This window comes from Hyperolius riggenbachi, chromosome 11, assembly GCF_040937935.1.
Source record: "Hyperolius riggenbachi isolate aHypRig1 chromosome 11, aHypRig1.pri, whole genome shotgun sequence".
NCBI classification, from domain to species: domain Eukaryota; kingdom Metazoa; phylum Chordata; class Amphibia; order Anura; family Hyperoliidae; genus Hyperolius; species Hyperolius riggenbachi.
In genome coordinates, this window is record NC_090656.1 from 15,241,106 (window position 1) to 15,264,883 (window position 23,778).

General features: G+C 46.7%; 1 protein-coding gene across 1 annotated transcript in view; it reads right to left on the reverse strand.

Moving 5' to 3' along the window:
* The window catches only part of LOC137539198 (polycystin-1-like protein 2), a 232,689-nt gene that overhangs the window by 80,832 nt on the left and 128,079 nt on the right, over positions 1-23,778 (reverse strand). Inside the window, exons 3-4 of the mRNA XM_068261717.1 lie at positions 4,071-4,184; positions 531-589 (exon numbers count right to left, since the gene is read on the reverse strand). Of these exons, the coding sequence (XP_068117818.1) occupies positions 531-589; positions 4,071-4,184 (173 nt within the window). The remainder of the gene's footprint in view (positions 1-530; positions 590-4,070; positions 4,185-23,778) is intronic.

Here is a 23,778-nt window from a genome sequence, read left to right on the forward strand (position 1 = left end):
TTCTCTGTGCAGAAGCCTCCCTCCCCTTCCTTGTGTAACTTCCATCTACAGCAGCACCTTTTTTTCCATACCCCGGGTGTCCCGGATGCTTGCAGCATGTTCCGCCCTTCACTTACACCTTCCCAGTGAGGTGCCCCCTCATCTAGTCATCGGAACTGTGTTAAGTCATTTCTTTCCACGAATCCTGGTGATTTTTTCTCTACCATACTTGTACAGCACTGCCCTTGCTGCTTTCACACGGCCGCCGCATACGGTGGGGATGCAACCGCGGACGTTTTTGAGCTCCCCCCATATGCGGCAACCATAGATTCTCTAGTCCGGCTCAGAGGTTTCAGCAAATCAGCACCTGCCCTATAAGACGACATCCGGTGTATTAGACGACCACCGACTTTTGAGAAGATTTTCCTGGGTTGAAAAGTAGTTTTATACACCAGAAAATACAGTAAATCAGATTTGATCTATTTTCATTTGTTTTTATTAAAATAATGAATGTTACGCCTTACAACACAAGACACTCTGGTATGTCTCACCTCCACGTGATTGGCTGTACACTCGGGGGTTCTCTTCCAGGTATTGCAGTCTTGGCCATCTAGAAAGACACAATGATCACAGTTACCGCCAGTCACAATCGTTCTCCAATAAGCTGCACCTCCACAGACTGATGATCAGACTCACGATGCTAGCAGAGAGTCTGATGGTGCAACCTTGGAGCAGCTGACCAGCGCTGCCAGTCACAGTGTTTGTTGCCTTACCCATCTGAAATCTAGTTGGCTGCTCTGGAAAACCGCTCTTTGCAATAATCTTGATAAACCCTGATAAAATCTAATGGTACCAGGGGCGTAACAATAGAGCCTGCAAGGGATGCAGCTGCAGGAGGGCCCAGGAGCCGCAGGGGGACCCATGGGGGGAAAAGAGTTTCTTTTCCCTGTCCTAAGAGACTGACAATTAAAGGCACAGAGAGGAAAAACTTTTTGCTCTCTGCACAATTGTTCTAAAGACTGCATCTGCTCAGCCATTGATAAGGAATCGTACAAAAATTTGTAGACAGTTCCTATTCAGTGTAGACACTCTATTAGCCCGCATACCGCTCAGCCACCACTGCTGTGCTGATCCCTGAATCTCTCTTATGCTGGGCATACACGGGCCGATGCGACCTTATCAATCGAGCCGCTGATGGCTCGATTGATAATTTCCGACAGGTCCGATGACCCGCCGGATCGATACCCCGCTCGATCCCCGCGGGCGCACAATAGCAGGTAATTGAGCGGAAGATAAGGAGCGCCCGCGGGGACAAGCGGGAATTGATCCTGCCGCCCGCGGGGACGAGTGGGGACGCGGCGGGAGTCGATCCAGCGGCTAATCGAGCCGCCGGGTCGACTCGTGTATGCCCAGCATTAGAGAGAGTCCTGTGTTACTGTTACATGCGGCAAAGTTTAAGCGTTACCAGCCTTACTAGCGCACATATGGCTAAAATCCCCAGGAACCACATCTTTGAGCTGGAACACAGCTTAAAGGGAATCTGAAGCAAAAATAAACTTATGATATAATGATTTGTATGTGTAGTACTGCTAAAGGTGCATACACACTTCCAACTTTTTTGAGCAACTTGTCGTCCGACTTGTCGTTTGGAGGACTTGCAGTGCAAACAACAAGTCATTCAGACATCATGTACACACTGACCAACAAAGCGGCGGATATGCTAATTTATCTAATTTGCATGTCGTTTACCCAACTTGATAATGGACAATGAACTGGATAGAACAATGGACTAGATTAAATGACTGATCAAACGACTTGTTGTTTGAACATCTATTAGTTGGACAAATGACTGAAAGTTGTTTGCACACATGTTCAGACTTAACAGTTGTTTGAATGACAGTTGGTTCAACGGATCCGCAGAGTGGATCGGGCAAGCTGGCTTTTATCAGTCGCTCGACAGCGGGTACACACGTCCAACTTATTCAAACAACGAGTCGGACGATGTTGTTCAAAAAAGTTGGATGTGTGTACATACCACAGGAAATACAACATTAGCAGCACAGATATGAGTCTCATATTGTTTCCAGTACAGGAAGAGTTACTGTAAGAGACTTCAGTTGTTATCTACGCAAAAGCTTCTGTGGAGAGCACTGTCTTTTGAAGCACTTATCTCAACTGTCCCTCATTGTTTCTTCTTTGTTTATGTTTTTTCTGCAGAGAATAGTTCAAAGGTTCACTAGTCTGCTCTGTGTATTGTGCTGAGTGTATTGTGGAAACTTCAATGATTAGAGAATGATGCAATATTATAAAAAAGATATGTTCCTGAAAATAAAAATATGACACTATTTTCTTTGCTACTAATGTTCTATTAATTATCCGTATTATACAACCAATTCATTATATCATGAGGGTTTTTATCGCTTTAGTGTCACTTTAAAGGCTGAACCCCTAGAGGTAAGCCTGATCGTAGCACCCAGTCCCCGGGCAAAGTGGGACAAAGCCTGCAAGATGACTAACGCACACGGGCACATCAGTGACTATACCAGGTGAGAACTTTCCTCAGACGGCTGGCTAGTTTCCTTTTCCACCAATCTAAGTGCGCTCTTGTTTTCCCCTCCCTTGTCCATAACAGATTTCCCTGCCACTCTCCAGTGGAGCTTGCAGAACTGCCCCAACCATTTCTTTACCTGAATCCCCACTCACCAGATCGCTCCCCATGCACTGACACCAGCCTGTGCAGGGATTAAAAGAACTCTTTCTGTACCTAGAGTAGTCTCCGCACCCTAGAGAAAAAGACACAGGAGACAAAAAAACAATTGCCCAATAGTGCAATATGTTTGCATATACGGGATATTAACAGGTAAGCTAATTGTACTACTCAAAAAGGCGGGTTGCAGAGGGGCGGTGGAGACAACAAATCCGACTTCACTCGGGGTGGTCCAGCCGGGTGGTCGCTCTCAGGCAGAATTTAGTTCCACCCCTCCTGCTGCCTCTTCTGCCAGGATGATTGCAGCTAGCCTGTGTAGACAGCCAGGGTAGGAGAGAGAGAGGCTGTGGCTGGGTATGTGTGTGTGTGCCTCTGTGTGTATGGCTATGTATATATATGCTAGGCCTTCCACCCCCCCCATGTGCTGTATATATCCCCTTCTGCACAAACCAGTAAATAATAAAGCAAACAGCTCCAATTGCTTCACTTTAAATTGCAGTCTGTAGTAAAACTCTACATAACGACAGCTCAGGCCAGATGAGATGATAACTTTTTCACACACTTTAGACTTGCATTCCTCTTTGTGAATTAACAGCTTGTCTTTAACTTTAGAATTCTGTAGTTACGTTATTTGAATACGGTATAAGGATTGAAACATTAACTTTAGAATTCTCTCCTCAAAAGGGCACTACAGCGAAAAACTGTAAAATTTTAAGTATGTGCAAACATATACAAATAAGAAGTACATTTTTTCCAGAGTAAAATGAGCCATAAATTACTTTTCTCCTATGTTGCTGTCACTTACAGTAGGCAGTAGAAATCTGACAGAAGTGACAGGTTTTGGACTACTCCATCTCTTCATAGGGGATTCTCAGCAAGGCTTTTATTCTTTATAAAGATATTCCCTAAAAAGGATTTAAACAATGATGCTGGCCAGTTTCCCTGCTCCCTACACAGTTTTTTGGCAGTTGGACAGAGCAACTGCCATTCACTAAGTGCTTTTGAAAATAAATATATCCCTGAGAATCCCCTATAAAGTGATGGAGTAGTCCAAAACCTGTCACTTCTGTCAGATTTCTACTACTTACTGTAAGTGACAGCAACATAGAAGAAAAGTAATTTATGGCTCATTTTACTCTGGAAAAAATGTACTTCTTATTTGTATATGTTTGCACATATTTTACATTTTACAGTTTTTCGCTGTAGTGCCCCTTTAACTTAAAGACAGAAACCTTAACTTTAGATTTGCCTGAGGTAAATTGTTTAGTGAATACTGCATGGTGATAACACTAGAAACAGCTCAGAAAAGTTATTAAAGACAGCAGATGAGCTTAGTGAATTGAGGCCAATGTCTACACCACAGTGTCACAGATATTTGTCTTACCTGTCTGGCAGATGAAACCATTTTTTTGGTGGCACGGCGCTGAGTCTAACACACCCGTACTTGTCAGAGTCGGGCATTTCTCTTGTGTATTTTCATTTTGTACCAAAGTGTTTGCTGTTAAGGGAAAACAATCGTGTCAATGTGATCTTTTCAATCTACTGTATAGAGTAAGGGCTCTTTCACACTAGAGCCCTTTTTCGGCGTTTCAACGCAAAGTCGAAACTTTGCATTAACCAAGGTAAAATGAGAGTCCATAGACTTTCATTTTACCATTCACACCCGACGCGTTGCGGTACGACTCACCCGGGAGCTTTTTGGCGCTCTCCCTTCGGGTTAATTAATTACTACCGCTGCTACTCAGCATCGCACCACTACATCCCGACGACACGCCGCAGCCTATTCACCGCGTGAAGGAAACGGCTCCTGCTAGCGTAGTCTAATGTGAAAGAGGATGCCCAGAAAACTCATAGTGAACCAGATTTGCATATTCAGCAGTGATGCATTGTGGGACACCTCATACGCTCACTCCAACCTGAATTATCACAAATACCTTCTGTTTTAAGAAGGTGGATTTCTCTTTTTTACTGTATAGCGCAAACAGGTCTGCTGATTAAATAACATTGTTAATTTTAGTCTTTAGACTGTCTTTGCCTTGTCTGCACAGACTCAGGGCTGGTTCTAGATGTTTTGCCACCTGAGGCAAACTTGTGAGGATGCCGCCCCCCCATCTGTAGTATAATTGCCCCCTGTATAGGTACCCTGATGGGGGTAGCAGGCAGGAAGGGGGAGCAGCGTGCACAGCAGTGGGGAGGGGGGGGGTCGGACCCAGCTGAAGGGGAGCACGGACGGGGGCGCCCCAGGTGAGGGAGTGGGGGGTCCGACCCCTCCTCCCAACTGCTGTGCCCGCTGCTCCCCCTTCCTGGCTGCTACCCCCTCCAGCTTGGCGCCCCCCCCCCCCCCCACCAAGGGCCATGGCCCTCACCACCTCAGCAAAGTTACATTTCCCCCCATTCTTGTAGATACTGTTTGTGTGAATTTTGCTCTGGGTACATACACATGTAGTGCAGGTGGACATCATGTCCCTCATTGGGATCAGTGAATAATGGCGCACAGCGCCTATGCATAAAAATGGCGCCGCATTAAAAAGATACGCTTATCGCTATTTATCGTTAGTACTGCATAATAATGGTGCACAGGGAAAAAAGAAGAAAAACGGCACACACTAACATTATTTATCAATAGTGGCACACACTAACGTTATTTATCAATAGCGCCCTACATAAGCCAAACTGCAGACGTTATTTAACTGCAAAACGGTGAATGGATTTAATGTAACACTGTCAAGGTTAGGGCTAGGCACCACTGGGGGGTCTTAGGGTTAGGCACCACCAGGGGGGTCTTACGGTTAGGCACCACCAAGGGGGTAGTTCGGGTTAGGTACAGGGAGGGTTCTGTGTGAGAGTAGGGTTAGGTATAGTTACAGTACAATATACACTACCAGGGGGGTGGTTAGGGTTAGGCACCACTGGGGGGGTTTAGGGGTTAAGGATAGGTACAGAGAGGGTTCTGTGTGTTAACGCTAAATAACGATAAGGCTTTAACGCTAAATAACAATAAGGCTTTAACGTTAAATAGCGATAAGCGGCAAATGGATTAGCGGCAACACTGTGCGCCATTATTCACAGGCGCCATTTTCAGATGGATGCCCTTCATTACACACAATTTCCAGCACTGCAGCATTTTAACCACTTTACCCCCGCCCGTACAGATTTCTCCGTCCTTTTTTCCATCCTTTAACCCCCAGGGACGGAGAAATCCGTACATTGCGCACTCCCGCCACTGCCCGCGCTCCCGCTCGTAAACACGCCGCCCGCCGCTAGTAAACACGCCGCCGCCCGCTCGCCCAGAGATCAACGAATGGGAAAATCCATTCCCGTTCGTTGATCTAAGCCTCGCAATGATCCGCTGCCGCTCGGCTGAGCAGCGCGATCATTGTGAGCAATAACAAACTCCCAGCCTCTTTCTACTTCCTGCAAGCGTCCGGAAGGACGCTTGCAGGTCGCATGAAACAAAAAGTTACTGTTGCCATCTTGTGGCCAAATAGTAAAACTACACCCTAAGCATTGTTTACACACAAATAAACTAGTTTTACACAAAAAATTAAATCCTTACCTCCCACACTCCCCAATTTTTATTTTTTTTTTGTAATTAAAAAAAAATAAAAAATTTACAATTTAAAAAAAATACATAAATAGTTACCTTAGGGACTGAACTTTTTAAATATTTATGTCAAGAGGGTATAACACTGTTACTTTATAAACTATGGGCTTGTAATTAGGGATGGACGCAAAACTGAAAAAAATGCACCTTTATTTCCAAATAAAATATTGGCGGCAAACATTGTGATAGGGACATAATTTAAACGGTTTTATAACCGGGATAAATAGGCATATACATTTAATGGGTTTTAATTACAGTAGCATGCATTATTTAAAAACTATAAAGGCCGAAAACTGAAAAATAATACATTTTTCCCACATTTTTTCCTATTTTCCCATTAAAACACATTTAGAATAAAATTATTCTTGGCATAATGTCCCACCTAAAGAAAGCCTAATTGGTGGCAAAAAAAACAAGATATAGTTCATTTCATTTCGATAAGTAATGATAAAATTATAGACGAATGAATGGAAGGAGCGCTGAAAGGTGAAAATTGCTCTGGTGGTCAGGGGGTAAAACCCCTCAGTTGGGAAGTGGTTAAGTGCACTCTTTCTGCTTTCATCTCATACCAGCTCGCATACCCACATTATGATTATTCATTTCTCACCCACTGACTTCCCCACCTACTGCTAAACTACCACTCTTGCAGCTTCAGCCTGACCACAGTATTCCCTGGTGTGATGATTTGCTCAGCTGCCTGTGCAGACAGGCAGCCCTTTGACCATTGTGTAAGTTTGCATGCTGCAGGACTCTGGAAAGAAGAGTTTCTGTCAGTTTTGCAGCTTGTGCTTGCAGAGGAATTTGCATACGTTGTCATGCAAATTGCCTGGCCACATTCATTGGAGGCGTGTACTATAAGTACTATGTCTTTCCCACAATGCTTTGCTGGTCATTTCCCTTCCATGCTCAGTTCCTGATGGACACTGCTGGAGTGTCAGCCATTGCTATCTAGTATAGTTAATTCCTGGGGGTTGCTTTAGGCTCCCCTTCTAGCCCAGTCAGGTTGTATTATCTGTATTGCCTGTTCTGTCTTGTCTTGCCTGTTTGCCATTGTCCTGTCCCTATGGTGGTTGACAGGAAATGGTTCTGATCTATGTTCTTGGAGTATAGCTGGTGCAGCGGTTGCTGCCAGCTATCTCTTCTGTTCTGTTTCCTGGGATCGCGCTAGCTACTTTGTGCTAGCGCTGGGGATCCTTCTGTTCTGTTTCCTGGGATCGCGCTAGCTACTTTGTGCGAGCGCTGGGGATCCTTCTGTTCTGTCTTGTCGGTCGCGATTGCGCTGTCACCAACGGCGGTTGAGAGCGAATCGTTCTGTCTTGTTGAGATCGCACTAGCCGCTAGCGTTAGCGGCTGTGGATCTTTCTGATCTGTGTTCCTGCTTGGATCACACTTGCTCTGGCGGAAGAGCGGTGGATCCTTCCTGCCTAGTTCTTGTTTTTCGTGTGTCTGTCTTGTCCGCTGCGCTTGCTACAGGCTCGGTGAGGTAACCGTTAAGCAAGCGCTCGCGTCCCCTGTTTCATGTTTGTCTGTTTATGGTTAGTTAGGCGTGCTTGTCTCTATTGTGCTTATCACGTGGAGATCGCGCATAACCGCGTGCACTGTTGCGAATGAGTGCGGTGTTCGCGGTTAGCTAGCGGTTGTTATTTTCCGTATCTCCTTATTGTATTTGCTGTGCCTTTGCTACCCTCGTATTCTATTCTGTTCTGCCTTGTGTCACGTCTCGCGATCGCACCTCTCGCGATCGCGTTCCTATTTCGTATCTGCTGTTGTGTGTGCGCGGTCGCGGAGTGGCGACTGGATTGGCGCACACACATACAACCTATCCCTTTTGCTCAATCTCATTCGCAATCGCCTCTCTTGCGATTGCGTTCTGCGCTTCGTACAATTCCTGTCTGGCACTTGTGGAGGTACAGAGGATTGGTTCCTCTGCACTCCCCAGCGCCATCTGCCGACAGGAATTTCCCTCTACAGGTGCATAGCACCTTTTGCTGGGTTCCTGCAAATTATACGCTTGTGGAGGATCTCCGCCGTGTCAGCGCACGCGTTGTGCGCTGATCACGGGGAAAGTTCCACAATCGTGACACCTGGCGACCTAGTTGCCCCAGGCATAGTGGTGACTTAGGCCCCGATGCAGGTACTTTCTCTCTCTCTCTCTTTTCCCTCCCTCCTCTCAACCCTCCCCCACCACCACACAAAGTGTAGAAGCTGCAGCATCTGTACTTACGATCAGGGCCGGGGCTACCATAGGAAAAAATGGGCAATTGCCCCAGAGCCTGTAGCGGCCCCCAAGGTGTCCCTCCCCATCTTAACTGTTGCTCCCCAGGGACTCTGCAGAGTTTGTTAAGTTGGAAGGTGATTGGGGGAGGGTCAGCAGCCAGCTCAGGGGCCCAGGAGGAAAATCTGGCTGCAACAAAGGGCCTCTAATGACGCATTTTGGTCGGGGGTATCTGTTGGGGGGCCCCCAGGCTAATTTTGCCCTAGGGCCCAATTGTTACTTGAACCGGCCCTGCTTACGATGGAGACACAAAGAAGCGATCCGTCCTGTGTGAGACTCCGGTGGAAGCACAGTAATTCTACCCTCTTGTACGTCCTGACGTGACATCACATGCCTGCTTCACGTCAGGGAGAACGACGGCCGCGGTGCGTGTCACCAGAAGGAAGGAAGGTGGAAGGAAACCATGGGAGCCTGCACAGCGGAATAAGGTAACGTATGTCCCTGTCTCTGCCTGCCACATGCACCTCACATCACAGACACGCTGCATATGTTACGGCCAGAACCCGAAGTCTGGCCACTTCGGGTTCTGGCCGGTCAAAACACGAAGTGTCCCGTCCACCTGCGGCCAATGTTAGAAGTAAAAAGATTCCTGTAACATCCATGCATTTTCTGGCTGTCTCGCTGCGGCCAAATGTATCCAACTGGGGTTAATTTAATTAATTCCTCTGGCGGCAATGTCATAGATGAAGCCGCCTCTTCGGCTCTGCCTTCTCCCCCTGCCCCCCTCCTATGCAAGTTTGGCAGCTGGGGACACACGTGTCCCCCCAGGGTTGTTCGTAGCAGCAGGGAATCCTGCCATTTGTTCCTGCAGAGCGGGTGCTGGCAGAAGCAATGTCTGCTGCCTTCCCGCTCTGCTTCCCTGACACTATGAACGATCGGGGACATGCGTGGCCAAACTTGCATAGCAGAGGGGCAGGGGGAGGAGGTTGATCAGATGTCCCGGGATCCCCCCCGTTTCAGATGCCAACCTTGCCAGGTCCAAACTAGAAATGGGTTGGCACCACCAAAGTAAATTATTGCTCTTTATTCATTAGAAGAGGTTGCAGTAACAGACACTGTTTCGAGCTATCCCAGCCTTTTATCAAACTGCACAAAATGGTCATTTGCAAGGTCTGGGATAGCCCGAAACAGTATCTGTTACTGCGACCTCTTCTAATAAATAAAGAGCTATAATTTACTTTGTTGGTGCCAACCCATTTCAACTTTGGACTTTGCTAGCCCCAAGAGGTACTCGGGCGGGGGTCTTGGCACACCACCTACTTACACCGGTGCGGCGTATAGTTTTTTTACTGACCTCGCCAGGTCGGCATCTACTGCGCCTGCGCAGAACACTCCAGACTATGTGAGATTGACAACAGCGCTCACGCAGTAGATGCCGACCTGGGGTGGTTGGTATCTGAAATGGAGGGGATCCCTGGACACTGGAGCTGCAGCGACAGACATATCTGCTGCCAGCAGCTGGAGGAAGCCCTGGGTAAGCAGCTCTCGCGTGAGTGATTCAGACACTACTGATGCATGAAAGATCAGAAGGGCAGCAGGCAACTGGTATTGTTTTAAAGGAAATAAATGTGTCAGCCTCCATATCCCACTAACTTCAGGTGTCCTTTAAAACTTACCTCAGTTGATGCGCTGTAAACATACCCATACTCTATTCAATATTTTTAAGAGATAGACGTTAGATCAAAATGATAAAATGATTGAAAATCTATTTAAAACTAAAGCATTTACAATCAGTACCAGTTTCAAAATGTCAGACCCAGATTTACTTCACAGGAGACTGTAGGCACAGACAGTGGCGTAGCTAAGGAGCTGTGGGCCCCTGTGCAAATTTTACAATGGGGCCCCCTAAGCACTCTATACATAGCAATTGATACGACGCACCAAAACCTGCCAATGCCAACCACAGTGTCAGAGGTGCAAGAAGGGGATGGGGAATAGCTAGTTAATGATTAATGATAATGATTACCACAATTCAAAGCATCTATAGAAGTGTTTATTATGAGCACAGGACTAATAGAGAGCGAATACTGCATTTAAGGGAGGGCCCTTTGGGGCCCCTCTGGGCCAAGGGCCCCAATGCGGTTGCTACCTCTGCACCGGAACCCTCTAATGCTACACCCCTGGGCAAAGATGTTCTGGCACTCTAGACTTCGCCCACCATGAATCGAACTGCACTTGGGTAGCTACAGTTGCCATTTAGTATTAGGCAGGCAGCCATAGGTACCCTCAGTATTAAGTGGCTAGAGGTGCCCCAAAGTATTAGGTAGCTAGAGGAACCTCACTATTAAAGAGAACCTGTACTGAGTAAAAATATTTAAAATAAACTCATGAGGTAACTTCAAATGAACATTACATAGTTACCTTGCCATCAGTTCCTCTCAGAAGCTCACCATTTTCTTCTGACAATAATCCCTTCCAGTTCTGACAATATTTTGTCAGATCTGAAATATAAGTTGCTGTCAGTAAAATATCAGTTGCTGTCAGTTATAGCTGAGAGGAAAACTGATGTACCAGGTAAATGTCCATGTTTCCCTATGACTCAAGTGGGCGATGTTACAGTTTAACTGTGTGCTGACCAGAAAGCTGTTATGGGTAATGGCCATTTTCAAAATGGAGGACAGAAAATTCTCTTGATCACGGTGAACAAACAGGACGCGGGACAGGAGAAAGACACTGAGGAGTAGACTACATGGAAGGTAACTATGACTTGTGTATGTTTATTTTGACTTTTAATTTTCAGTTCAGATTTTCTTTAAGCAGTTAGAAGTGCCCCTGACTGAAGGGAGATCTCGTCAGTGGAATGCCAAGAGCAGGGTGAGTAACCTCTTATTTATACGCCGCTCGGGACACTGCGTAGGTAAGATGGGAGGGAGACACTCGCCTTTCCCTCATCAGGCGCCTGTAGGCACTTGCCTACAGTGGCTTATAGTAAATCTGGCCCTGCAAAATATCAATCGAATATTGATTGCACTTCTCTGTTCTTTGCCCGATTAATGCTGGCAGGAGGATAGGGGCTGCAGGCAGCAGTATGTGATAAGGTTTCCATGGCGATGTACTGTACAACATTGGGCAGTACAGAGCCAGTAGTTACGGGGGGTAAGATTGCTATTGGACTATTAAAGTTTCTACTGAAAATCTTGTCTAATATCTAATGGTGCAAAGTGCTAGAACAGGTCAATAATCAACATCTGGAAGATATTTGTCATTACCGGCATATTGAGAGTAAGCTTTATTCACCAACTACGGCAGGGGTCGCACCTGGAATTGTTTTTGATACACACAGCTTGGCAATAGTGAAATCAAACAGACAAAAAGAACATCATAAGCAAACGCAGGGGGGATTACCGCTGCCCAGAATCCCCCCTCAGACCAGGGCCGATGCAGTGTCGGGGGACAGGCACAAGGTGAGACACCAGAATGTCTGCAGATATCCTGCAGCTCACAGCACTGCCCCCTTTCTTTTCCTGTTAAGGTTGACTTGGGATGGAGCAGCAGCGTGTGTACAGAGCATGGAGCAGCAGTGTGTACAGAGCATGAAGCAGCAGCGTGTGTACAGAGCATGGAGCAGCAGCGTGTGAACAGAGCATGGAGCAGCAGCGTGTGAACAGAGCATGGAGCAGCAGTATGTGTACAGAGCATGGAGCATCAGCATATGTACAGAGCATGGTGCAGCAGCGTGTGTACAGAGCATGGTGCAGCAACTTAACAGAGCCAGGTATGAGCACAGCCCTGTGCCCTGCGGTGTGAATGCTTCACTTTCTCCCTCATTAGCAATGTCGGCTGTCCTCATTATTATCTGTATCCAAACTGCTCCTGATCAATCCCATTGTCGGTCAGTCAGTTGGACGGGAAATTGCATTATGTGTACCCAGCATGATGTCCTACTATATTATTTTACTGTATTCTGCGTGGCTGAGGGAGACCTTTCAGGAATCCCCTCCTTGAAAAAATCCTGGGTTTGACCCTGAACATAGATAAAATATTGCAAGTGAAGCAGCAGTAATGACAATATCAACAACGATACAAATATGAGAGACTAGGGGGTTGAGTTGGAAGGTCGTCTTGAGTTCAGGAGGACAGCTTGGGGAAACAAGGTCTTTGAGTGCCTGAAAGTTTTGGTGGGGATGGATCTGTACCGTAGACCTATTAGGAGAATGTTGGGGTAGAGATTTCTGGCGTGGGAGGGCTCACTGGATATCCTGTTGGCCCTGGTTCTCAGTAAGTTCTAGTGGGACATGTCATGTGCTGTTTGTAGCGAGGCAGCTCCTGGGGGAGGTTTGCTAGTGATACTGATATTGTACTGCATCACTAGCATCAGAAGAACCTCTGCAGGGGCAAACCCAAGATTTTCAAGGGGGGGATTCCTGAAAGGTCTCCCTCAGCCATGCACAATACAGTATTATAATATGGTAGGACATCATGCTGGGTACACATAATGCAATTTCCCGTCCAACTGACAGGATCTGACAATTATTTCCTAAATGCCCGATCTGCTCCCGATCGATAACGGGATCGGTTAGAAGCAGTTTGGGTACAGATAATAATGAGGACAGCCTACGTTGCTAATGAAGAGGAAAGTGAAGCATTCACACAGCAGGGGCACAGGGCTATGCTCATACCTGGCTCTGTGCTCTGTTAAGTTCCCCAGAGCTGCTCCATGCTCTGCACACACCCTGCTGCTCAGTGCTCTGTACACACGCTGCTGTTCCATGCTCTGTACACACACTGCTGCTGCATCCAAAGTCAGCTGTAGCAGGGAAAGAAAGGGGGCAGTGCTGTGAGCTGCAGGATGCCTGCAGATATTCTGGTGTCTCAACTCGTGCCTGTCCACAGATACTGCATCGGCCCTGGTCTGAGGGGGGGGGGATTCTGGGCAGCTGTAATCCCCCCCTGCGTTTGCCTATGCTCTGAGCCCAACAGAAGTTCCCCCTGGAGTAAGCTTAGAACCTGTTGAGAACCTAGGCTGCTACACGCTCATTATTCAGCTAATCAAACTGGTCCATCTCTTACCTGCAGTTAGCGGCCCAACCCAATAGCTTGATGCCTTTTGTAAATGTAACCATGATGCCAGCTGTGTAGATAAGTCCGTATCAGATACATTGGCAAGGTGGCCTGCACAGTGGCCGCAGAATTTACTTGCACTAGAAAAATCGACCTGCTGCTCCAGAACCGGATAACAGGAGCCCAGAAAGGTTGGCGTGGTTCCTAGGCATGGCACGTCACTACCGTCACCCAGCTGGCACAATCCAACCAAGGCCCAGGCAATAAGAGCTGGAGCCACGGGCATTCTAGTTCACCCCACAGCTTTCCCATACAGAAACCCGATCAGGAATCCAGAGACTGAAAATGTACGATGTACTTATGAAAATGAAGACAGTAAGCAGGAGAGGAGGGCAGCACTCTCAGCTCCTCATTCTCCATCCAAATTCTGTAGAAGCCAAACAAAGGATGTCATTACAGCCAGCGTATCTCTGAAGCAGAATATTATGAGCTGTCATTAACGGTGTGCAAATCTAGGGACGGGATTGATTTCCATGTTACTGAGCTGCTTCATGCTGCACCTCTCTACAGAGCAACATCGATTACAACAGCCGTACAAATTATACAACACGCCTCTTCACAACTCAGGATGCATGGCAGACACTTACTGCTTTGTCTGACTTATATTAAAGAGAACATGTAACAAAAAAAAGTTCCCCTGAGGGTACTTACCTCCGGAGGGGGAAGCCTCAGGGTCCCAATGAGGCTCCCCCCCACTCCTGTAGCTGCAGGCAGTCCAGCGCTGGAATCCCGGAATCCTCCCTCAATAAGCCTGACAAGCGCTGATAAGCGCTAATTTATTTACCTCTCCTGGCTCCAGCGGGGGCGCTGTTGCAGTTCTCCGCATGGCAAAAATAGCCGATCTCCATCTGGTCCGCTCCACTGCGCAGGCGCAGGAGACTTGCGCCTGTGCAGTAGAGCGCCCAAACGGAGATTGGTTATTTCCGCCTATCTCCGTGCAGAGAGCTGATGCTGCGCCTGCGCTGGAGCCGGGGAGGTAAATATTTACTTTGCCGCCGTTCCGGAAGGATGTTCACCGCCACCGTGGGACCGAGGAGGACGGGGAAGCCTCAATAGGATCCGGAGGCTTCCCCAACCCGAGGTGAGTACCCCCCAGAGGAGGTTTTCTTCGCTACAGGTTTTCTTTAAGGGGGAGTCAACATCAGGGCCGGGACAAGGTTTTCCAGCAGTTGATGCAGACACCCTAAAGTGTCTACCCCATCAAAGGTCAGGGGATAGATTGACGCGTACATATTAGTACACGGCCGGCGGTGTCATATACAACCACCCCTCCAAGTCATTGCAACTTAGAGGGACAAGTAATTTGGGGTCCGGCAATTGCCATAACCCCAAATTACTCTTACGAGCCCTGCGAACTATGACATTACTGCTACTGCGGTGCCCAGTTTTGGTGCTTGGGACTGAGTGCTCTGTGCCAAAACCAGCTGCTTCGAGATCGATCCCTCCTCTCCCATAATGCATTCCCTGGTGATCCCCCATTTCCTTTACAGCATTTTTTAGAGGTTCCCCCTCCCTTCCCTATACATTTTCCTGGCGTCTAGTGGCAGTGGTGGTCACCCCTCCCTCTCCTATACATTTCCCTGTTTCCATTGGCCCAACTTCAAGCCTCCCTTCCTCTGCTCGGCCCCCTTCCCATCACTGTGCTCACCCCTTTCCCATCTGCACACCTGTAAAGACAGACAGGAAGTACAGCTTGCCTGCTCTGGGCTACAACCACTATAGCCTCTCGTCTGCAATGTTGGGCCCTCCTCCCTGCGCCCTCACAGCTCTGCGCCCAGGAGCTGGAGCCTTCCCAGCCTCTGCCTTGGCCCAGCCATTTGCAACAAAATTATTCTCTCTATACAGAATCTAAAACTTAACTTTTATTCAAGTCTGATTATTAAAAGCAAGATGTTGGCTGGGAATACATACTAAATTACACTTGTAGGTATTTGCCTAGCCTGCTCTGTCAGCATATAAAGGGGATAACAAGATTATCCCAGGCTTATAGGCATTTACTAGTAAAGTACCATCACACAAACCCCACCAAGCAACCCAACATGTTTCACTTCTAACTGAAGCTTTTTCAAGGGAACAAGTGCTAAAAACGTGAAGATAGTGATAAAGTGCAAAGATACATTATAAAACAAGTATAAGTTATAGCCTGTCGGCTTATGTCATAGTAACAGCCAAACGAACATGGCATCTCTCTTCAACTTATATACCCTCCAGGGGGTGGTGATTCAAAGCCACCTCCCCCAAACACTCATTAGAGTCACTCCCTCCATAAGGGCCAGCGTTTTATTGGTTCACTGTTGAAGAGAGATGCCATGTTCGTTTGGCTGTTACTATGACATAAGCCGACAGGCTATAACTTATACTTGTTTTATAATGTATCTTTGCACTTTATCACTATCTTCACGTTTTTAGCACTTGTTCCCTTGAAAAAGCTTCAGTTAGAAGTGAAACATGTTGGGTTGCTTGGTGGGGTTTGTGTGATGGTACTTTACTAGTAAATGCCTATAAGCCTGGGATAATCTTGTTATCCCCTTTATATGCTGACAGAGCAGGCTAGGCAAATACCTACAAGTGTAATTTAGTATGTATTCCCAGCCAACATCTTGCTTTTAATAATCAGACTTGAATAAAAGTTAAGTTTTAGATTCTGTATAGAGAGAATAATTTTGTTGCAAATACTGATATTCAGGCTTTGTTGTATTACTTGGCTCAGCCATGGCAGACATCCAAAACAGTTAAATTGGTCATTTGGCACATCACTTAGTTTAAGCACCACTATAGGCTACATTGTAAGCAATTTACAATGTAGCCTATGGTGAAACCGCAATGGCTATGGTGAAACCAACAATGGAATGGGTGCCGGGTGTTGAAATTCAGCTGTAAAATACCATGCAGCCGAACCCTGGGTAGTGGCAGTACTGTAGCTAAGTGTTAGGCAGAGTTAGGAGGTTAGTGTTAGGTGTTGGTAGATGCGGTTAGTGTTACCTGTAAGAAGGGGAGGGTAATGTGAGAGTTAGGCTAGGGGAGGTGATATTGTACTAGCAGATTCATCCGACACCCAAATTACCTCGAACCTCTATGTACTCGTCTATATCAACCACTGAAACAAATGATAGGATTAGGACCAGGGGCGTATCTGGGTGACATAGCGCCTATGGCAAACACTGAAATTGCGCCCCCCCCCCCCTCCTCCATCAGACCACCTTTTCCCATAATAACAGCTTCTTTTCTTGCAATGATACAAGTCTCCCCAGTATAGGTTGCTAGAGTTAATCCCCAAGTAAAAGTAACCAGGTAGGTAGCCAGAGGTAGTTCACTCAGTATAAGTAGACCCATGTTTACGTTGCCCTCCCAGGATATGTAGTTAGAGATGTCTACCCAGTATAAGTAGCCTTCTTTAGCATAAGTGGTAAGAGGTATCCCCCAGTATAAGTAGTCCCTCAGTATAGGTAATAAGATGTTCCCCTCAGTATAAGTAACCCCCCAGTATAGATTTGGCAGGTGTCCTCCAGTATAAGTAGACTCCCCCAGTATAGGTAGTGAGAGATGTCCTCCAGTATAAGAGCAGGTACAAATGCCTGAGAGGCATCCCTCAGTATGGTGGTGAAGCATGAGGGAGGAGGAGGCACTCATTGGGCCCATGGTGCTGTGGCGCCCATAGCAGAAGCCATGCCTGCACCCCTTTAGATACGCCTCTGATTAGGACTCCATGAAAACACTTTTTAGTGTTGTTTTTGGGAAAACTGAAGGCATGTGAACACTTTTAACACTGGTTGCCCAAACCTTTACTTACTGAATAATAATTTGAGTGGCAGTTTTGTAATGATCGCTGTGCATATACTGTAAGCTCTTCACCTTCTGGCTGAGCATTGTGGTCTACCGTCTGCTCTATGGAAAAGAGAAGGCATAGACACTGACACCCTACAGGGGCACCCCTTGTAGTTTTGATGTAAGAAAAAAAAAAATAGAAATCGGGCAAGGAGAACCATCGTGGCAGATTTTAAGGACAATGAAGGACATTGAGAGAACATCGAATAAAATAGAAAAAAACGAGAGCCCAATATGGTTTAGTATGTTAAAGACAATTGGTAAGTGGTTTAGTGAGAGAACTTATACTCACAAACATGGGTTACAATTTAGGCAACCACTCAATAGGCAGGTGAGGAGATTAGACCTGTCCTCACTCAGGATCAGTGGCGTAGCTAAGGAGCTGTGGGCCCCGATGCAAGTTTTACAATGGGGCCCCCCAAGCACTCTATACATAGCAATTGATACGGTGCACCAAAACCTGCCAATGGCAACTACAGTGTTAGAGGTGCAAGCAAGGGATGGGGAACAGCTTGTTAGTGATTACTGCTATTCAAAGTATCTATAGAAGTGATTATTATCAGCACAGGACCAATAGAGAGCGAATACTGTAGTTGAGGGAGGGCCCTTCGGGGCCCCTCTGGCCCAAGGGCCCCGATGCGGTCGCTACCGCTGCACCCCCTATTGCTACGCCCCTGCTCAGGATTAAGAAGTCGCTCTCTGTAGTAAAGAAACAAGAAAAGGGGGTAGCAACTCCCCTCCACCAAGAGTGGACACAGAGTATTTGTATGTAGAACAGAGGCGCCAGAAGGATAAAAGTCAATAACATTTTTAAAAATTGCTTGGAGGAAGTGGTGGGCTTGCCTCCCAAAAGCCGACACGAGATCCTGTCTTCATATAAATCAATAGTGTGAGGCGCTACGCCTGCTAATGCCGAAATTCTGTTTTGTCCCCACTTTTATTGCCTGATGAAGCGGGCTGGGCCTGCGAAACGTGTTGCACTGTTTTTGGGGTACTGTAAAATAAATGTATTGATTTATAGGAAGACAGGATCTGGTGTCTGCTTTTGGGAGGCAAGCCCACCACTTCCTCCAAGCAATTTTTAAAAATGTTATTGACTTTTATCCTGCTGGCGCCTCTGTTCTACATACAAATTGAGAGAACATCTGTTCACATTTTCACCTCGGGAAATATTAGTTTCACTCAAGGGCATAACTTCAAATCATGGACCTCCCAGCAAAACATTCATTCAATGTTCACACCCCTCCCTTGCACACTCTTGGTGACCCTCAGCCTGGAGGCCCATCTTGCAAGGGTCATAAAACTAGTGTGGACATCGTAATCTTCACTAGAGATGATCCGAACGGTTTGCCGGCGAACGGATTTGCGCGAACTTCACTGGTTCGCGTTCACGGTGAACCGCGAACTATATGCGAGTTCAACCCGCCTCCTATACTACATCATTAGGGTCAACTTTGACCCTCTACATCACAGTAAGCAGACACATGGTAGCCACTCAGGCTACACTCCCTCCTTGAGCCCCCTCCACCCCCGTTATAAAAGGCAGGCAGCGTCAGCCATTTCACTTACTCATGTGGCTGCAGTAATTAGAGAAGGGAGAGGAGCCTGCTGTAGACATAGGGAAAGCTTAGTTAGGCTCTTGTTAGGCTTGTTAGCTTGCTCCTTGCTGATACTTATTGCTAAAAAAGCACCCCTCAACAGCTCTTTTGAGAGTTAATGTTGTTCTTGTGATCTATTTTTTTTGTGTGTGTCCCACAGACACTTGTTGCATATACAGCCCTGTCAGTCAGTCGCAGCTGGCCCTTGGCCCCTTGCTAATTCCTACTGTGCCACTGCCAGGCCCAACACATTTAGTGACTACCTGTTCACGGTACCTAAGTGTGTGACAACTGCATATTTGTAATAACAATCCCTGCATACCTGTTCAGTGCACCTACTTACGTGACCGCAAGCAGTGTTATATTATATACCAGTCACTGCACCTGTTCACGGTACCTGTGTGACCGCACGCTGTTTTATATACCAGTCCGTGCATACCTGTTAACTGCACCTGTGTAAACGCACCTTTGTTGTACCAGCAGTCACTGCAACCTGTTCACTGCACCTGTGTGACTGCACATTGTATTAGTCAAGTCAGTGCATACCTTTCACTTCATCCCCCCCAATATGGGCAAAACAGGCAGAGGCAGGCCACCCGGCCAGCAGGTCTGAAGGCACGTGCCATCAACCCAAAATATTGTCAGGATGTAGTCGACTATTTAACACAGAACCCCTCATCTTCCTCAACTTCCACACGGAAGTGTGACACATCTTCCTCCTCCTGCTCTGATTCTGGCACCCCACTTAACACTGCCAACACCAAAGTGCCATCACCCCACTTAGGGCTTAGTGGTGTGGACATTTTTATGTGTGTCTGCCTCAGATGTTATTAATGCAATCTGTACTTACTGCCACCAAAAATTGAGCCGTGGAAAGACCAAGACCCGCGTAGGGACAACTTCGTTAAGAAGGCACACGATGGCAAAGCACAAACTGCAATGGGATGACCACCTGAGGAAAAGCAGCACAGGGTCTGTTCCAGCAGATATTCCTGTGCAGTTAACCGGTGTGCAGTCTGTTCATGTGAATAAAATTCAGTGTGTTGTAGAACCATTTCTAAAACATCAGCTCTGTCCTCTGAATGTATTTGACGTTTTGCCCTGTAACATGGATAGTTCAGAATCATTGATGAGTTTACCAGAAAACTTAGGAATTTGTGCTCCTGAAGTTTTATTTGATGTTTTGGAGGCCTCTGAGTTCCTGCCTAAGGGTGCAGAGCTTTTAAGATATGCTTTCTGCCCCCTAAGTCCCTCTGAAGTATTACCTACTTCAGTAGCCATCGCTGTTATGTTGACTACTTTTGCAGCTCTTTTGGAGCTTCAGTCATGTGTAGTCAATGATGAGTTTTTGTTGGATACAGTGGTACTCACAGTGACTCCTAAGTCTGATTCCGAGTCTCCATTTGAAAGTCCAGTACCTTTGACCACTGGTCATGATGATTTTTTGTCTTGCTATGAATCTGGTCTGGCTGTGTCGGTTTCTGAGGTCTACAGCTCCTCAGCATGCCCAGTGGTTGCTCCTGTTTCAGTGTGCCCAGATGTTTTCCGTGATCCAATGTGCCTGGAGGTGCCCTCTGTGTTTATGTGCTCCGATGTCCCCCTGGTGGTGTCTTGTCCAGAAGGCGTCGGTTGCGCCACATGCCTTAATACGGTTCTAATTCCTAAAAACTCTGTTTGTGACAGTTGTCCTTGTGACTCTGGCTTGGGGGTTTCCCTGAGTCATGTGGGGGAATTATATGGTAGAGAAAGAAAGCCCTTAAAAAAATAGCACCTCCCACAGCAAAATTTGAAAAAGTATAACAAATCTTTATTCAACATTGGGTATATTAATAATCACAGCACTGATGATTCAATTAAGAATAAAACCATTTAAAAACCAAGCAAATATTCCAACACGATCCCTGCTGCATATGAAACAATCACTCTAAATGCAATATATTGTATAATGACACAATGCTGCTGCCAGATATAAAACCCCACAGTAGGCTCAATACTGAGCCCAACAGGGGGAGAACCCGGGTTCAGTATACAACCTAGTGTGATGCAGGACCAATAAACACCTGTGCAATAAAAAAAAAAAAACCCACACGTATAAATATCACATATATAAGATTATGAAATAAAGTGCACAATTGCTATCCAAGTATACAGTATTACTAGTGATAAGATGCCTAGTAAAAAATGTAGGCAAAGGAGCAGCCCATAGGAAAAAGAGCATAAAGTGGAGTAGTGCAAAAAATAGGAGATACTTAGCCCAGAAATGGTGAAGTTAATCTCAGCAGCACAGCAGGGAACAAGGAATCCCCTCAGAGGACAAGTCCCACTAGTTCCGCGAGAGTCACCTCGCTTTATCAAGGAGAGAGGATGCATCCTAAAGCGAGGTGACTCTCGCGGAACTAGTGGGATCTTGTCCTCTGAGGGGATTCCTTGTTCCCTGCTGTGCTGAGGTGACTCTCGCGGAACTAGTGGGATCTTGTCCTCTGAGGGGATTCCTTGTTCCCTGCTGTGCTGCTGAGATTGACTTTACTATTTCTGGGCTAAGTATCTCCTATTTTTTGCACTACTCCACTTTATGCTCTTTTTCCTATGGGCTGCTCCTTTGCCTTAATTTTTTACTAGGCATCTTATCACTAGTAATACTGTATACTTGGATAGCAATTGTGCACTTTATTTGTGTTTTTTTTTTTTTTTTATTGCACAGGTGTTTATTAGTCCTGCATCACACTAGGTTGTATACTGAACCCGGGTTCTCCCCCTGTTGGGCTCAATATTGAGCCTACTGTGGGGTTTTATATCTGACAGCAGCATTGTGTCATTATACAATATATTGCATTTAGAGTGATTGTTTCATATGCAGCAGGGATCGTGTTGGAATATTTGCTTGGTTTTTAAATGGTTTTATTCTTAATTGAATCATCAGTGCTGTGATTATTAATATACCCAATGTTGAATAAAGATTTGTTATACTTTTTCAAATTTTGCTGTGGGAGGTGCTATTTTTTTAAGGGCTTTCTTTCTCTACCATATAATTGCTCTTGTTTGGAGCCCTAGCACACACCGTTATTTGGTTGAGGTGTTGCCATAGCCGGCCTTTGATATGAGCGACCTGAGCGGTCGCACAGGGTGCTGGCTTCCAAGGGGGCGCCGAATAGCTGATTGCCTATACTGAGGGCACCTACACCTGATTTCCTATACTGAGGGAACCTATAGCTGGCTACCTTTACTGAGGGCTCCAACACCTGGCTACCTATACTGAGGGCTCCAACACCTGACTTCCTATACTGAGGGCACCAATAGCTGGCTACCTATACTGAGGGAGGGCACCTACTCCTGGCTACTTATACTGGAGGCACCTTCGCTTGGCTACCTATGGGGGGGATGGAGACCTTCAACTGACTTCCTATACTGGGGGCACCTAATCTTGGCAACCTATATTGAGGGCACCTATACATGGGATCCTATACTGGGGGCACCTATAGCTGGCTACCTATACTGAGGGCTCCAACACCTGGCTACCTATACTAGAGGCACCTACTCCTGGCTACCTATGGGGGGATGGAGACCTTCAACTGACTTCCTGTACTGGGGGCCCCTATGCTTGGCAACCTGTATTTAAGGGCACCTACACATGAGATCCTATACTGGGGGCACCACCTATATCTGGCTACCTATCTATACTGAGTCTGAGGGCGTTTTATGGGGGGGGCGCACTGCGGCTATAACGCATTGTGCAAATTGTCGGTGCTGTGCTATCATCCTAAATGGGGGAAGGCGGCTAACTGTCCCACTGATTGTTTTTATTAATATTCCTGAAAGGTTCTAGCCTTTATTTTTAAGAGTATTCATGATAATGCACTTGTTTCATCCATTTGTGGTTATTAATAGTATTTTTTCTATTATACATATTATACGAAATCTGAGCATTTGGCATGATGTGTCACAACGTCAAAAAGGTTGGGAACCACTGTCCTAGGAGATATCTCAGGAGAAAAGGGGAATTGCATATGGGCCTGTGTGTGTTAGTGCGTACGTGTGTGTGTGTGTGCGTGCATGCGAGGAGGATGAAGGGGGGGTTTCACAAAAATCAGGTTTCGCTCAGGGCGCTGTGAAACCTAAGGCCGGCCATGGGTGTTGCAGACACTCCTTAGAATCTATGAGTCATGTGGGGGGTCCAGTTGGATGACCATGTGACCCTCTGGGATCTTCAAATCTCTTGGGGTCTCTTTGGAATTGTGAGTCATTCTGGGAGATTCCTGGGGGTTCTTGCCTTGGTACTTTGGACTGGTCCAATAATGAGTATTATGCTGGAGAAGACCGTTGTAGTGGGCACAACTCTGAAGGTCTCAGGTTCTTTGGACTTGACCTGGGGGACTGGGTGTATCATGCCAAGGCTCTCGGTGGGCATTGTTCTGGTAGTCGCAGTGCTCATGAGTATCACTTTGGAACTTGTTGTACTGATGGGCATGGCTTTTGGGGTTCTGGGGCTTATTGTTTCCGTCATGGTTTAGTCAGTTCAGGAAGCATGTCTGGTTGGTCTACCCCGGCCGTTCTGAATCATCCTTATGATTGTTTTGCGGTGGGGGGGGGGGGGGGGGGGTTGAGGGTATTCTGTTTTGAAAGACGTCTGGAATCCGTCTTTAAAGGGGGGGGGGGGGGGGTATTGTCAGAATCCGCTCTGCTGGCCTTGATTCTCTGGACAGTTTGTTGGGTTCCTATGCAGGCTGCATAG